Source organism: Crocodylus porosus, unplaced genomic scaffold (assembly GCF_001723895.1).
Source record: "Crocodylus porosus isolate Cpor-Errol unplaced genomic scaffold, CroPor_comp1, whole genome shotgun sequence".
In the NCBI taxonomy this organism is placed as follows: Eukaryota; Metazoa; Chordata; order Crocodylia; family Crocodylidae; genus Crocodylus; species Crocodylus porosus.
This window is the reverse complement of record NW_017728896.1, coordinates 455147-467268: the sequence shown is the minus strand read 5'-3', so window position 1 is coordinate 467268 and position 12122 is coordinate 455147. Positions and strand designations below refer to the sequence as shown.

Here is a 12122-nt window from a genome sequence, read left to right as displayed (position 1 = left end):
CCCCCCGAGACTCTGGCTCACCCAGTAACATCCTGACACCCCCCCTGCAGCATGCCCCTGACAGCCCTGCCCCATTTATAAACCCAGTAATCCCACTCGTTCCACCCCCTCCCCTATTCTGGACACCCCCACCCCGCCAACAGGCTGTCAACTCCTTGTGCTGGGGTTCGGCTGAGGCCAGATGCTGCGAGGCGCTGGGGAAGCCCAGCCCCGTCCCGCGGGTCCTGGCCAAGTGCTGCCGCGAGCCGGGCCACGTGGGGCGCCCCGGGTGCAGGCCCCACGGCCCGTACCCACCCTGACCCCAGCGCATGCCCCCCCGCAGCCCTCCGCCCTGACACAGGGTGCAGGCTTTGGCCTGCGACCCATCTGCTGCAGCTCTGCAGGGAAGGGTAATCTGTGCCTCAGCCTCCCCAAAGCGCTTGGGAAGCTTGGGTAGCTGCTGGAAGCAGACGTGGCTGCTCGCTCCCACGGCCTGCCAGGCCCTGCGTGCAGGGAAGGGGCCCTGCGGCTGGGTTGCATGTCTGGGTTGCAAACCCCTTCCCGCAGCTGCATGTGAGGGCAGAGCTCCGGGCTCCAGCAGGTGCCGGAGGCTGAACACGGCCTACCTGCTTGGGGTCTCTTGGATCCTGCATTTTAAAAACAAAGCCACGTACTTCCCCATCTTTATTCCTCACTTTGCATGCAACAACACACCCCGCCTTGCTCTTCTGCTGCCCTCAGCCCTGAGGGCACCCCCAGTCCATGGAGCAGGGCTGAGCGAGGGAGGCAGCAAGGCAGGGAGAAAACCAGGCGCTGGGGGCTGTGTGCGCAGGGCATGTTGTGGGTCGGTCTGACTCCAGCTCCCAGAGGCACTTCCAGGCTCTGCTGCTCATCACCTCGGCCCATGCGCTCTTTTGGGGATCTCCCCGAGTGCAACTCTGGAGTCAGGAGGCTTCGAGCAGAGGATTTCTCCGCAGGGGCGATGGCATCTGCACTGTCCTCCAGTTGGAAAGGCAAGGCCAGAGCAGGCAGCACACCCACAAAGCCAACAGCTTGCAGCCACCTTGCTGTCCATCCCGCGTGCAGTCAGCCCCCAAAACGGGCGTCCTCCCATGAGGGGCATGTGGCCGGAGGGTCACCGGAGCAGTGGGGGTCACTTAGCCCCGGTCCCTTCTTCTGGCCCGTGTCTCCACAGCCAGGGTCGGCTTCTCCAGGTGGCCCCTTGCAGTGCTTCTAGGTCTGCTCAGAAGCAAATGAGAAAACAGCAGATTGAGTTCAGTGCTCTGGGCCTGGGGCCAGCGTGTCTCCCAAGGGCCAGTGTTGCTGCTGGATCCAGCTCCCCTAGGCCACAGCTACCCGCACAGACACCTTTTCCCACAATAAGCCATTCTTGCGGCAATGGGAAAGCCCTGCTCTCCCTGCAGCCGTCGAGCTGCCGGGCCGTGATGCTGCCACCGGCATGAGCATGACACTGATGCATGTGTCCTTCACGTGCTCAAACTGCAGCCCTGTGAGGAGTGACTTTGGGCAAGGTCCCAGTGTCTACGGCCCCAGGCTTGCGGACACTAGGTTTTATTGGAAGCCTGGTGGAAATCTGTTCTCCACCCCGCTCTGCAGCCCTGGGAGGAAGGGGGAGCTTGTTGGTCTCTGCTGCACCTGGGGGAGGCCCCAGGACAGCTAGGGAGGCTGGGGTGTCTTCATGCAGTGATGTGCGCAGGTCCCCGCTCTGCTTTGTTTCTGCAACCCCCCAAATATCCTGCCCCAATTTCCCACTGTTAGCAATGTACCTAAGGGAAGGCAGAGCCAGGGTAGGCGTGCATGAGGCTGGGTGGTGAGGTCCCGTCTATAAGCCAGTACCACCCACCTCGATGCTGTGATAAATCCAGTCCAGGAATTCAGCCACCTTGGTGTAGACGCCTGGGTGGTTGGGCTCCGCGCAGCCCGTGCCCCAGCTGACGATGCCCACGAGGCGCCAGGCCAGGTCGTCCGGGCAGACCAGGGGCCCACCGCTGTCTCCCTGCAAACAGAGCGTGGGTCAGTGGGTCGCTTCAAATCTAGGAGTCAATGCAGCATTGAGCTCTCCTCCTGCACGGGCAATGTCCCACGTGGCAAAGGCCCCAGGGGCACGCACGCCGCTCCGAACCTCTCCTTGCTCTTACCTGGCAGGCATCCACCTTCCCGTCCGAGTAGCCGGCGCACAGCATCCTGGGGCTGAGCTCACCCGAGTACATGCAGGACCCGTTGCATTTCTTGGTGCCGATCAGGGGGACCAGGGCTTCCTTCAGGGTCTGGGCAATGTGCGCTGGAGAGGGGGGGAACCAAGGCAGGAGCTGACCCCAGCTCTGCGCGCTGGAAAGGGGTGCTGTGTGCGAGGCCTCGGTGAGGGCACGTGCGGTGCTCGGAGCGGGTGGGGGGGGCAGGTGACTAGGCTGGAGCAGAGCATGGGGGCAGCATGCCGGGCTGGCTCAGGAAGGAGACACGGGGCTGGGAGGTGGAAGCCTGGCTGAGTGAAGAGGGGCAGAAGAGCTGGCCTAGGGGGCTGGGACAGGCCAAATCCTGCTCCGGCTCCCCCCACAGCTGCTCACCGTGGCCGGGCTGGGTGTATCCCCAGCCAGAGATCCAGCATGCGGTGCCTGCGGGGAGGTCCTGGTGGTACGGCGGGAGGCACACGGCGTGGACAGCATCTGAGGAGACAGCCCAGGAGGTTCCTGCAGTGCCAGCCTGGGCCGGGCCCTCCCGGGGGCAAGAGCCCCAGGGCCGGTGGGTCCAGCGGGGCCTGGCTGGTGCGTGCGCTGTGCGGGACCCCCATGGCCAGGTCCTGCACGGACCCCAGCACCAGCGCCCTCCCAGGACGCCCCCCCGGCCCTCACCCGAGAAGCGCAAGGGGGTGCGCAGCTTGACCAGCGCAATGTCGTAGTCGTGGCTGCTGTCGTTGTAGCGGGCGTGGGAGAGGATGCTCCCTGGCACGGCCCCGGCTGCCTGCCCACCCACAGCCTGCGAGACCAGCCCGGCGAAGACTTGCCACCGGGAGACCGGCAGGTGCCTGTAACTGAGCAGATACACTCCCGCCCGTCACCCCGACGCAGGCAGGAGGGGAGAGACGGGCGCAGGGGGAGGCCGGGCTCACCTGTGCACACAGTGAGCGGCTGTGACGACCCACTCGGGTGCCACCAAGGAGCCCCCGCAGAGGTGCTGGGTGTCCAGGTGCAGGCTGACCTGCCAGGGCCAGCGGCCTGGCGCCGCATCGCTTCCCCCGACGACCCGTGCGTCCCGGGCACGCGCCCCGCACTCTGCCAGCGGCCAGGAGACCCGTCAGCATGGGCGGGGGATGCCCTGGACCCCCGGGGCAGAGGTCCCAGCAGCAGGGAGCAGAAGGTGGAGGTGCTCCAGCCCTGCACGTGGCTATGGCTTGGAGAGGGCACGCGGATGGCGGGCTCGGCCCACTGGGAAGCTGACTTTCCCCATGCCGTGCCAAGCTGCTCCCCGGGCCTGGGGCTGCCCCCCAAGGGAGCCCGAGACCCGAGGGCAGGGAGATGACCTGGGGCACTTACCAGAGCACTTCAAGGCCACGATACGGCCGGACTCGCAGCCGTGCCTGCATGGGGGCAAACGCACCGTCAGCAACCGCAGCGCTGCAAGGCCCCGGGGCCAGGCCAGGGACCAACGTGGAGCTGCTGGCAGCGCCCAAGCTGGGTGCACAGGACAGGGCCAGCCCCCTCCTTCCTTCCATGCTTCCCGATGGGCATCTGTCCCAGCCCCGGGGAGCCCGGGCATCACACACAGCCCCCGCACCGCTGCCCCTGCCCCGTCTGCCTCCCTGGGACGTCCCAGGCGCCCACCTGATCTGCCACACGTCCTCCGTGTTGCTCACAGGGTTGGGCAGGATCTGGGCAAACTCCTGCGCGGCGTCAGCCTGGACGTCGGTCAGGTTCACGCCTTTGTGGTGGGTGAGTCTGCCGGCGAGAGCAGCCCCGGTGTCAGCCAGCGTCTGGGGCACAGGAGAGGCCTCGTGGTCATGGCACCGGGCTCCTTGGCACGGGCACGGCGCCCGCTGGCTGGGCGGACGCGCTCTGTCTGTGGCTCAGGTAGAGAGGAAAGGTCCCCCGACCCTGCCAGGCTCCACGGCCAGCCAGCCCCATGCCACGACGCGCCTCCTCACCGGAGGTGCCCGAGCTGCCGGCAGACCCACGTCCCCAGTGCCAGGCTCCAGTAGTCGTGACAAGCCAAGCGCCAGCCCGGCGCGCCCGGCACCTGCACCTCCAGCAGGAAGGTCCCTGTGGTGATCCTGAAAGAGACTGAAGCCATCGGATGAGCAGGGCCTTGCCGGGCACACGCCGCTATGGTGCGAGCCCAAGCGACCCTCGCTGCAGAGACTGGGCAGCCTGGGGAAGCAGGCGAATTGCAGCCACCGGCCTGGCACCACAGCCCACGGCCTGCTCCGCTGCTGGCTCAGCACCATCTCTGGACACCAGGACCAAGACCCCTGTTCCCATCGGGACCCCAGCCCAAGGACTGGGGCCCGGGCTCAGAGCAGGGCTAGCACTCGTGCCCCCAGCCCCTGCAGCAGAGGAGGGCACGGGGCTGGGCATCCTGCACCCGGCAGCTCGGATGCAAAGCTCGAACATGGGGGGCTAAGAGCAGGGGCTGCGGGGATGCTTGACAGCCCCCCACCATGTGCTGTCCCGGGGAGGGCAGGAGCAGAGGGCAGTGGAGCTCCCAAACCTCTCTGGGGGGCCAAGGCAGGCATGGCCGAGACAGGCTGCTCGTCCTCCTCCGTGTCCCTGCACTTGGAAGTCACCTCCAGGTCCGGCAGGGCGGGAGCCTCCTGCCCCCCCGGGGGCCGCCTCAGGTGCCACGCTGTGGGAGGAAGAGCAGGGTCTGTGGTGGGGTGGCAGGTCCCATCGGGGGCCTGGAAAAATGCCACCGAGCTGCGGTCGCGTTGCGGGGGTCCCGCAGCACCCGCAGACCCACTGTGACAAGCCCGAGCGCGCGGTGGGGGAGCAGAGGCAGAGAGGGCAGGAGGGATGCGCTCAGAGCCGGCCACGCTCCCTGGCCCCGGTCACCCCCACAGCTCGGCCACCCCCGCATCGAGCCCTCTGCCCAGCCGCGGGAAGACTGACCTAGGAGCCACAGCCCCGCGGCCGCCCCGGCCAGCAGCCCCGCGGCCGCCAGCAGCAGCAGGAGCCTCCTGGCAGCGCGCAAGCCCTCGAGGGACGGGCAGCATGGACCTTCAGACACAGAGGGAGAGAGGGCAGAGACCCGAGCTCGTGTCCAGGCTGCTCGCTATCCACTGCTGCACGGGCTGGCCCTTGGCTCCGCCTCGCCCCCTCCCCACCGCGTCCCCCGCAGCTCAGGTCTTGCTGGCAGCTGGTTCGCCTTCTCACTCAGGGTGGGGCAGTGAGCTCCAGCCCTGGGACCAGCACAGTCGGCCTCCCCCAGCCCCTGCCCGTGCCTGCCCCGCCGTACCACGCCGCGGGCTGTGCCCTGCCCGCGTTACCTCCCGGCTCCGCTCGCCAGGTCCCGTAGCGGGGGCCCGTGCCCCCTGGGCAGGGCCGATCCACGGGGAGGGGTGCAGGCGAGGCCACGCTCTAGGGAGAGAAACAAAGGGGTCAGGCCGGAGGCAGAGAGGGATGCCGTCTCCAAGGTGCTGCGTGCACACACACGTGTGCATGTGTCCTCCCCACCCCACACCAGCCTGCTGGGCCCCGGCACAGCACCGGTGCAGCCAGGAACGGTCCTCTTGGGCCGGGCCAGACACTGGGACATGGTCCCAGGTTAAGACACACGCGTGCAGGCATCTATTCTGAGTGCTGATGAACCCCACAAGCCCACGCGCCTCCTCCGGCCCCCACAGCACGGGGCCATAGGGACACCTGCCTTGGCTGCCGGTTATATATGGAAAGAAAACCCGGTGAGAAAAGACGTGCGGGGGGAAACGGCTGGGTCTGCGGCCCGCGGCGGGGCTCCCAGCCAGCGTCTGCCCAGGGCGAGCCTGCGCACAGCAAGGCTACGTGGCGCTGGGCGAGCGGGCAGCACCCGCAGGGCACGCAGCCTGTCCCGGAGCCGGCGGGGAACGCCGCTCCCCTGTGAGCACGCACGTGTGCACACGCATGTGCACACTCTCAGGCCAGCCCAAAGTCTCCTGTCTCCCCCTCGGCCTCTGCTCCATGCCTACCAGTCCCAGGGTCCTCGCTGTGCCCCCACCCTGCCCCGCTCTGGGGCGGCAGGCTGCCAGTCCTAAAGACCATCCCCAAGCACATAGCAAGGCAGCACCAAGCTCACGCCTGCAACCCCTTACCATGCTGGCAAAGCTCTTGGGGGCTGCCTTGATGGGGGCCGCTTGCCTGGGTGCCCGCCTGTTAAATAGCTTGGCTTTCCTGGTGCAGACGCAGGCACACACGCACACGTGATGGACGGGCCCAGACAATGCAGGCGGCCGAGCCTCACCGTGAATAGAGCCGTTGTCTCCCCAGAGAGGGCAGGAGGCTGCCTGACTGGTTCCCCCACCTCTGGCAATCTGCTAATCGGGCACCTGTAACAGACACCGGGAGTCATGTGGCAGCGGGCCCCCAGCTTTCGGCATCTGCTGACAAGGCGCAGGTGCATCCCCTCCATCCTGCCGGTCCCGCTGCGCTGGCACAGTGCCCGGAGGGCCGGCCAAAGCGCTGACGGCTGCAAGACACAGCCTGCCTCTCCTGTACTCGTGTCAGCCCCCCGGCACGGACCCGTGCCTGGCAGTGCATGGGCAAGAAGCTGTCCAGGAGTTGGGCTCTCAGCGCTGGTCCTATTCAGCTGTGGGGAGCTGCAAATGCCTGCAGGGTCCAGTGCTCTGCCTGGGGGCTATCTCCCTGCCTACCCCTTGCCGGCTCTGAGCCAACAGGCTCTGCCAAAGCCAGCGCAGTGTGGAGATGGACGGCAAAGCGGCATCTGGCTGCGGCTGGTCCGGACTGGCACAGCGAGATGCACAGCTGGATCATGCTTCACCCGAGCCACGGGTACCGGCACGTCTGTGTGGGCAGCACGGCATTGCCAGAGCTGGGTGCAAGCGCCCAGGGCTGGAAGCGAGGAAAGGAGGCCGAGGATTGAACGCGGAGCAGTGTGCCTGGTGCTCTGAGCCCGCAGGCTGTGACATTTCAGGGCAGCGTCCGTCGTGCTCCTCTGCCAGCGGGCGACAGCTCGGCCCCCATCACTCAGCAGCCCCAGCCCTCCCTGCCGCCGCACGCTGCAGGCCTCGCACGCAGGTGCACCCCCGCCCCGCTGCACACCCCCTGCGCCCACCCGGCTCATGGGGCTGAGCACAAAGACGTGACAGTGAGGCCGCAAAGGGCAGCCCCACAGCCCGGGCCGGTTTGATTTCCCTGCTAATGTCAGGCTGGTGAAAGGTGCTGGGCTGAGTGCCCCAGCGGATGCGAGTTGGAGCCGCAGCACATTTGGGGTGGGGGAAGGGGCCTTTCCTTCATGCCCCCTGCCCCCGGGCCAGCTGGAGCAGTGCAGGGCTTGGAAGGAGCGAGGCACCTTTGGGAGCCGGGCCGAGACCCGCTGGACCCTTGGGCTGTAGGAGCACGGTGTGGGGCAGCCTGTCCCAGCCCCCAGCAGGGAGGTCTGCGGCTCAGGGCCCCGCTCTCAGCTGGGCTCACAGTTTCACAGCTTCTAGGGTCAGAAGGGACCTGAGCAGATCATCAAGTCCGACCCCCTGCCCTGGCTGGAAAGAGTACTGGGGTCAAACGACCCCGGCAAGACGTACACCTAGCCAGGCTCCCAAACCGCGGCTGGCGGTGAGCCTGCCCCGGCCGGAAGCTCTGCCGTGCACGAGACATAGGGTCCATGCAGAGCTCCGACAAAGCGCTTGGAAAGCAGGGATTGCAGGTAATCCCATCTGCACGGTCCACGGACGGGGAAACAGCCCGCGGCCACAGCTCTGACCTAGCTGGAGGCCCTTCCTTGTGTCCGGGCAGTTCCCTCTGCGGGATGAGCGCTGGGGGCTGCAGGAGCAGCAAGCAGCACCAACCCAGGCGGGGAACCAGGTGCACCCAGGACGTGCCGCCTCGTGCCTGTTGTTCCGCTTTCTCCAGTGGTTTGTGCTCGTGCCTGAGACCCTAGGAAAAGGCAGCAACATCCACGAAGGCGAATCCAGGCCTCCTTGGACTCCATCTCCCACAGCGCCTGCCCCTGCCCCTGCCCCTGCCCCTGCCCCTGCCCCTGATTGGGGTTTCTCGTTCACAGGAATGCAAGGCCAAAGGGACCCCTATTAGCTCCCCCAGTCCTACCCCGAGGCAGGCTCAGCCCATCACCATGCGACCGCGCCTAGGACGCTTCCCTGGGAAAGCGGCGCTGCTGCTGCTCCCACACGCAGGCTGTTCTCCAGCTCCCTGCCTGGGCGGTTAGAAACGCTCTTCTTATTTCCAGCCTCAGTGTATTCATGGCCAGTTCACAGCCACCTCGCTCTGCGCCAGCCTCGTCCTCCAGCTGAAACAGCTCCACTCCTGCCGAGCCTTCCTCTCCCTGGTGAACTGAGAGAGTGCAGCATATGCCCTCCCAGGCTCTGTTTTGCTAGGCTAAGCAAGCCAAGCTGTTTCAGCCTCCCCTGGTAGATCAGGCTTCTCTGCCCCATCACGTCCTCTGCACTTGCCACACTTCGGCTTTGCTTTTCTTGAACCTGGGCGCGCAGATTTGCACAGGACGTTGTACACAGCAGCGGCACAGAAGGACAGCACCCACCAGCCCCTTGCCCAGCTATGCTCAGCATCAGCATGCGATCGTCCGCTCTTGGAAAGCCACCCATGCGCTTCCAATGCAGACCGGGATTCTGGTGTGGTGCGAGTTCCTTTGCAACAAGGAGGTTGGGAGAGCTGGCATTTGATGGTCTGCAGTTACTCCCGAGCAGATGATCCCCCCGTCGGGAGGCACGCAGCTTCGGGGCAGTGCATCTCTGAAGACTCAGGCGCAGGGAAGGGGGGTGCTTCCATATGCACCAGGGCTGATGGGTCAATCTGAATGACTGGTAAACTCTGGGAAATGAAAAAACTGCTGTGAACCTCCCCCAGAAGGCAAAAGGCCAGACTTGTCGAAGCGTCCTGCACCTAAGAGGTCTTCCCAAGAACTGCATTTAGGTCCCTACATGGCGGCTGAGCTCTCTGAGAACGGGCCAGGCTCTGATGCACCAAAGCTCTTGATGAACAGGCTTATTTCTCAGCCTTCCCCTCCTCTCTGCTCTCCGGTTTGGGACGAGGCGAGGATGTGGGATCACTGGCCCCAGCAGTCCCAGAGATCTCTCCCAGCTCTTCCCTTTGTCCGTGCAAGATGCTCGGAGCAGCCAGCAGACGCCTGAACCTGCATTAGTCGGTAGCTGTCTCGCTCTGACAGCCATTCCCCGTGGCGTGACTGACATCAAGAGCCCTCTCCGCTGCATTTGATGTTCTTGGGCTGAGCTGGAAAACGCTGATGCTTTCCAGAGAGGAGCAAAGCCTTTTCTTTGGCCGTTGTTCCTAGAGCCTGAAGACGTGGCACCTCAGCTTGTAACTGTTAAACCATGAACACTGCCCAGAAGGGCTGGGCACTTCCCTTCTCCTCTGCAGTCCCCTTCATTTAAAGTTTTTTGAAGTCGCACACGGGGATGTCGGGCTCTGGCATCTCCCAGCTGCTGGAGCAGGGCCTGGAGATGCCAAGACGTTCCTGGGCTGAGTCCTGCAACTGCTATCCCTTCGGCAGTGGCCCCCATCACCGGGGCCGCAGGTCGAGAGGGTGCTGGGCCCTTCCCCGACAATCCTCGTGGAGGGCTGCAGCCTTCCAGCTGCAGTCCCGGGGTTGCTGTGCTTGTGGCTGGCACATCTGCTCTGCTTTTTGGTGGAGCATGAGCCTCAGGAGGCACGAATCAGGGATGCACTTACTCCAGCTGGGAAGACTGTAGGTCTTGGGGGTCCTGGGGGGCCTGCTGGCTCGGCACTCAAGGAGACGTGTCTGCATTGCTGCTTTCGCAGCCATCAGCCTGCATTAGAGAGCTCAGGCGTGCAGCCTCGACTGCACCCGCACAAACCCCGCGGCCTCGCCAACCCTCCCTCGCCCCGCGGAGAGGCGGGTTTGAACGAGCGCCCCGTGCCTGCGCATCCAGCAAGCGCTTCATGGAGCCACTGGCCTCTCTCCTCCCCTGCCAGTCTTCAGCCGGCGAAGCTCCCTTCATTTCTCGCACTCAGACAGGTGCCGCGTGGCTCCGGCTCCGTGACTCCAAGGGCTCAGGGCGGCCGTCTCTTCTTGCAGCACGTTTCCATGCATGTCTCTGTGCTGTGGGGCTCAGCCCACGGCTTCCCAAGGAGGAGAGAGGACCTGGGGGGCCACAAGGCCTGGCTTTGCGTGGGCAAGGCATGCAGAAGCAAGGCACCTGCCCCAGAGAGCACAGGAGCTTCTCCAAAGTCAAAGGGCTTTGCACATCTGGCCTTATTAACGTCTAGCTCAGGCAGCGCTCAGACCTGGCGCGGCTGCTTGCTGGGTCACGGACCGAGAAGAGGAAAGGCCCTTTGGGTGAAACCCGCCTGCCTGGAAAGACAGGCGCATCCGCCGTGCCTCACTGCCCTGCAGACCTTCCCAGCCTGCTGCTTACCGCTGCACGGGAGCGAGGCTGGCACAGGGCCTAGGGCAATGGGAGTCCTCCCTCCCTGCCCGGAGCAGCCTGGATCAATACGCCAGATCTGCTTGGCGAAGACACAAGGGAGACGGCTCCCAGCAGTCATCCCTCAGCTCTGTGACTCCCAGCCCCTCGATGCCACCAGAGCCCGAGCCTGGACATCTTCTGGGAGCGCTGCGAGACCCTCCTATAGTCGCCCGGGTGGGCATTTAGCCAGCGAGGCTAAGCTGGGATAGTGCTTAGGGAGTTCTTTTATTTCTCCTTTGATATTCACTTTTCAAGTTATTGCGTCTCCTGCTGGAAACTGCCCTGAGCCTTGGTGAGAAGGGCGGAGTATAAATCTAAGCAATTAAATAAATGCCAATGAGAGAACCGTCTGATCCAAATGGAGTTTAATCACCCCTATCGCCTCCTCTCTGCCTGGAGAGCTCACTGAAGCTGGAACTCACCGGCCCTGCAATACTGAAACGATGCTCCTTTTTAATCATTTCCCCCTGCACCAGGCGAAGAAATAGCTGAGGGTGACATGGGGGTGGGAAAAGAAAAGGCTTTCCTATAAAACTGTATCATCTGTCTCACTTGCTGCATCCCCAAGATGTCATTAGAGATGGAAATTAAAGCCCGTTATTGCACATTTAATTACCCACAAAACAAACTGTATATTTAATGAATAGCATAATCCACCCGCCCCTCCCCATACAGCCCACGCCCAAGTGCATCACTTCCCTGCAGTTGAGGGGTCCATCCAGAGCCCCCTGGAGCCCCCCACCCCCAACACACGCAGCGGCACTTCCATGTAGCTAATGCTGGCTCCTCTCTTTGCCTCCCGAAATGAGAACCAGCCCAGCTTGCAATAACGCTTCATCGTTCCCAGGGCCGAGACCGTCTCCCCGACCCGGGGGAAGGGAGCTCTGGTGCCCTGGCTCTGGGACTCAAACCTCTTCCAGGAAGCCGCTCATCCGCACGGGAAGGCAACATTGCTGTTTGCACGCAGTGCAGCCGACTCGAGTCGAAGTCAAACCCCGTCCACTTTGAGAGATGCTGAGCCCGCTTCTAATAGCCTTTAGGTAAGGCCCAGGTGACCTGGAGGAGCGATCTGTGTAACCCCAGGTGTCTCAATGTTTAATGGTCTCCAGGCAAGACCCACACCAGAAGGACGCAAGGCTCCAGCCTCAATCAGGGACTCAGGAGGAGGTGCTTTGAAGGGGGCAGCTACAACCAGGGGTGCAAGAGAAACCCGAACGTGGGACTGGGTTGGGGCCAGACCGGTGCAGGCTGAACAGAGCTGCCCCTGGCAGCGGCAACTCGAGCAGGGAGACGACTATTTTCAGCTCATGCAGCACCTCAGGGAGCTGTAGTTGACTATTTTAAGAAGCGCGTGCATTTTAAGCAGTGTCCGCAGCTGTTAAGCTAGATGCATCCCAGCCCCTCCATGTCAAGTGGCATCAGAGCACCTGCCACCACGCCATCCTGATCTCCTCACCTGCCCGCCTCCCCCAGGGACCCCGAAATCCCTGCACAGACC

General features: G+C 64.1%; 2 protein-coding genes across 2 annotated transcripts; both read right to left on the bottom strand.

Annotated features, from left to right (window-relative positions):
* Positions 1-1594: 1594 nt before the first annotated feature.
* LOC109324513 (transmembrane protease serine 5-like) lies at positions 1595-3045 on the bottom strand (the record flags this gene model as incomplete). The annotated part of the gene is made up of 4 exons (XM_019556526.1): positions 1595-1996; positions 2139-2328; positions 2429-2663; positions 2850-3045. Coding segments are annotated over 4 exons (795 nt in total), but the record flags the coding sequence as incomplete, so codon positions are not given.
* Positions 3046-3102: 57 nt separating this feature from the next.
* On the bottom strand, positions 3103-4498 carry LOC109324512 (transmembrane protease serine 5-like). The gene is made up of 4 exons (XM_019556525.1): positions 4139-4498; positions 3819-3932; positions 3531-3574; positions 3103-3269 (listed from the first exon to the last, which is right to left on the bottom strand). Exons 1-4 carry the CDS (start codon positions 4282-4284, stop codon positions 3103-3105), a joined length of 471 nt encoding a protein of 156 aa, XP_019412070.1. The 5' UTR covers positions 4285-4498.
* Between the last annotated feature and the right edge of the window lie 7624 nt (positions 4499-12122).

Coding starts and splice junctions, on each gene's coding strand:
- LOC109324512 (XM_019556525.1), bottom strand. CDS start 4,284: ATGGCTTCAGTCTCTTTCAGGATCACCACAGGGACCTTCCTGCTGGAG. Junction 3,933..4,138: donor CGGCAGCTCGGGCACCTCCG/GTGAGGAGGCGC, acceptor TCTCGCCGGCAG/ACTCACCCACCACAAAGGCG. Junction 3,575..3,818: donor GAGGACGTGTGGCAGATCAG/GTGGGCGCCTGG, acceptor GCCCCCATGCAG/GCACGGCTGCGAGTCCGGCC.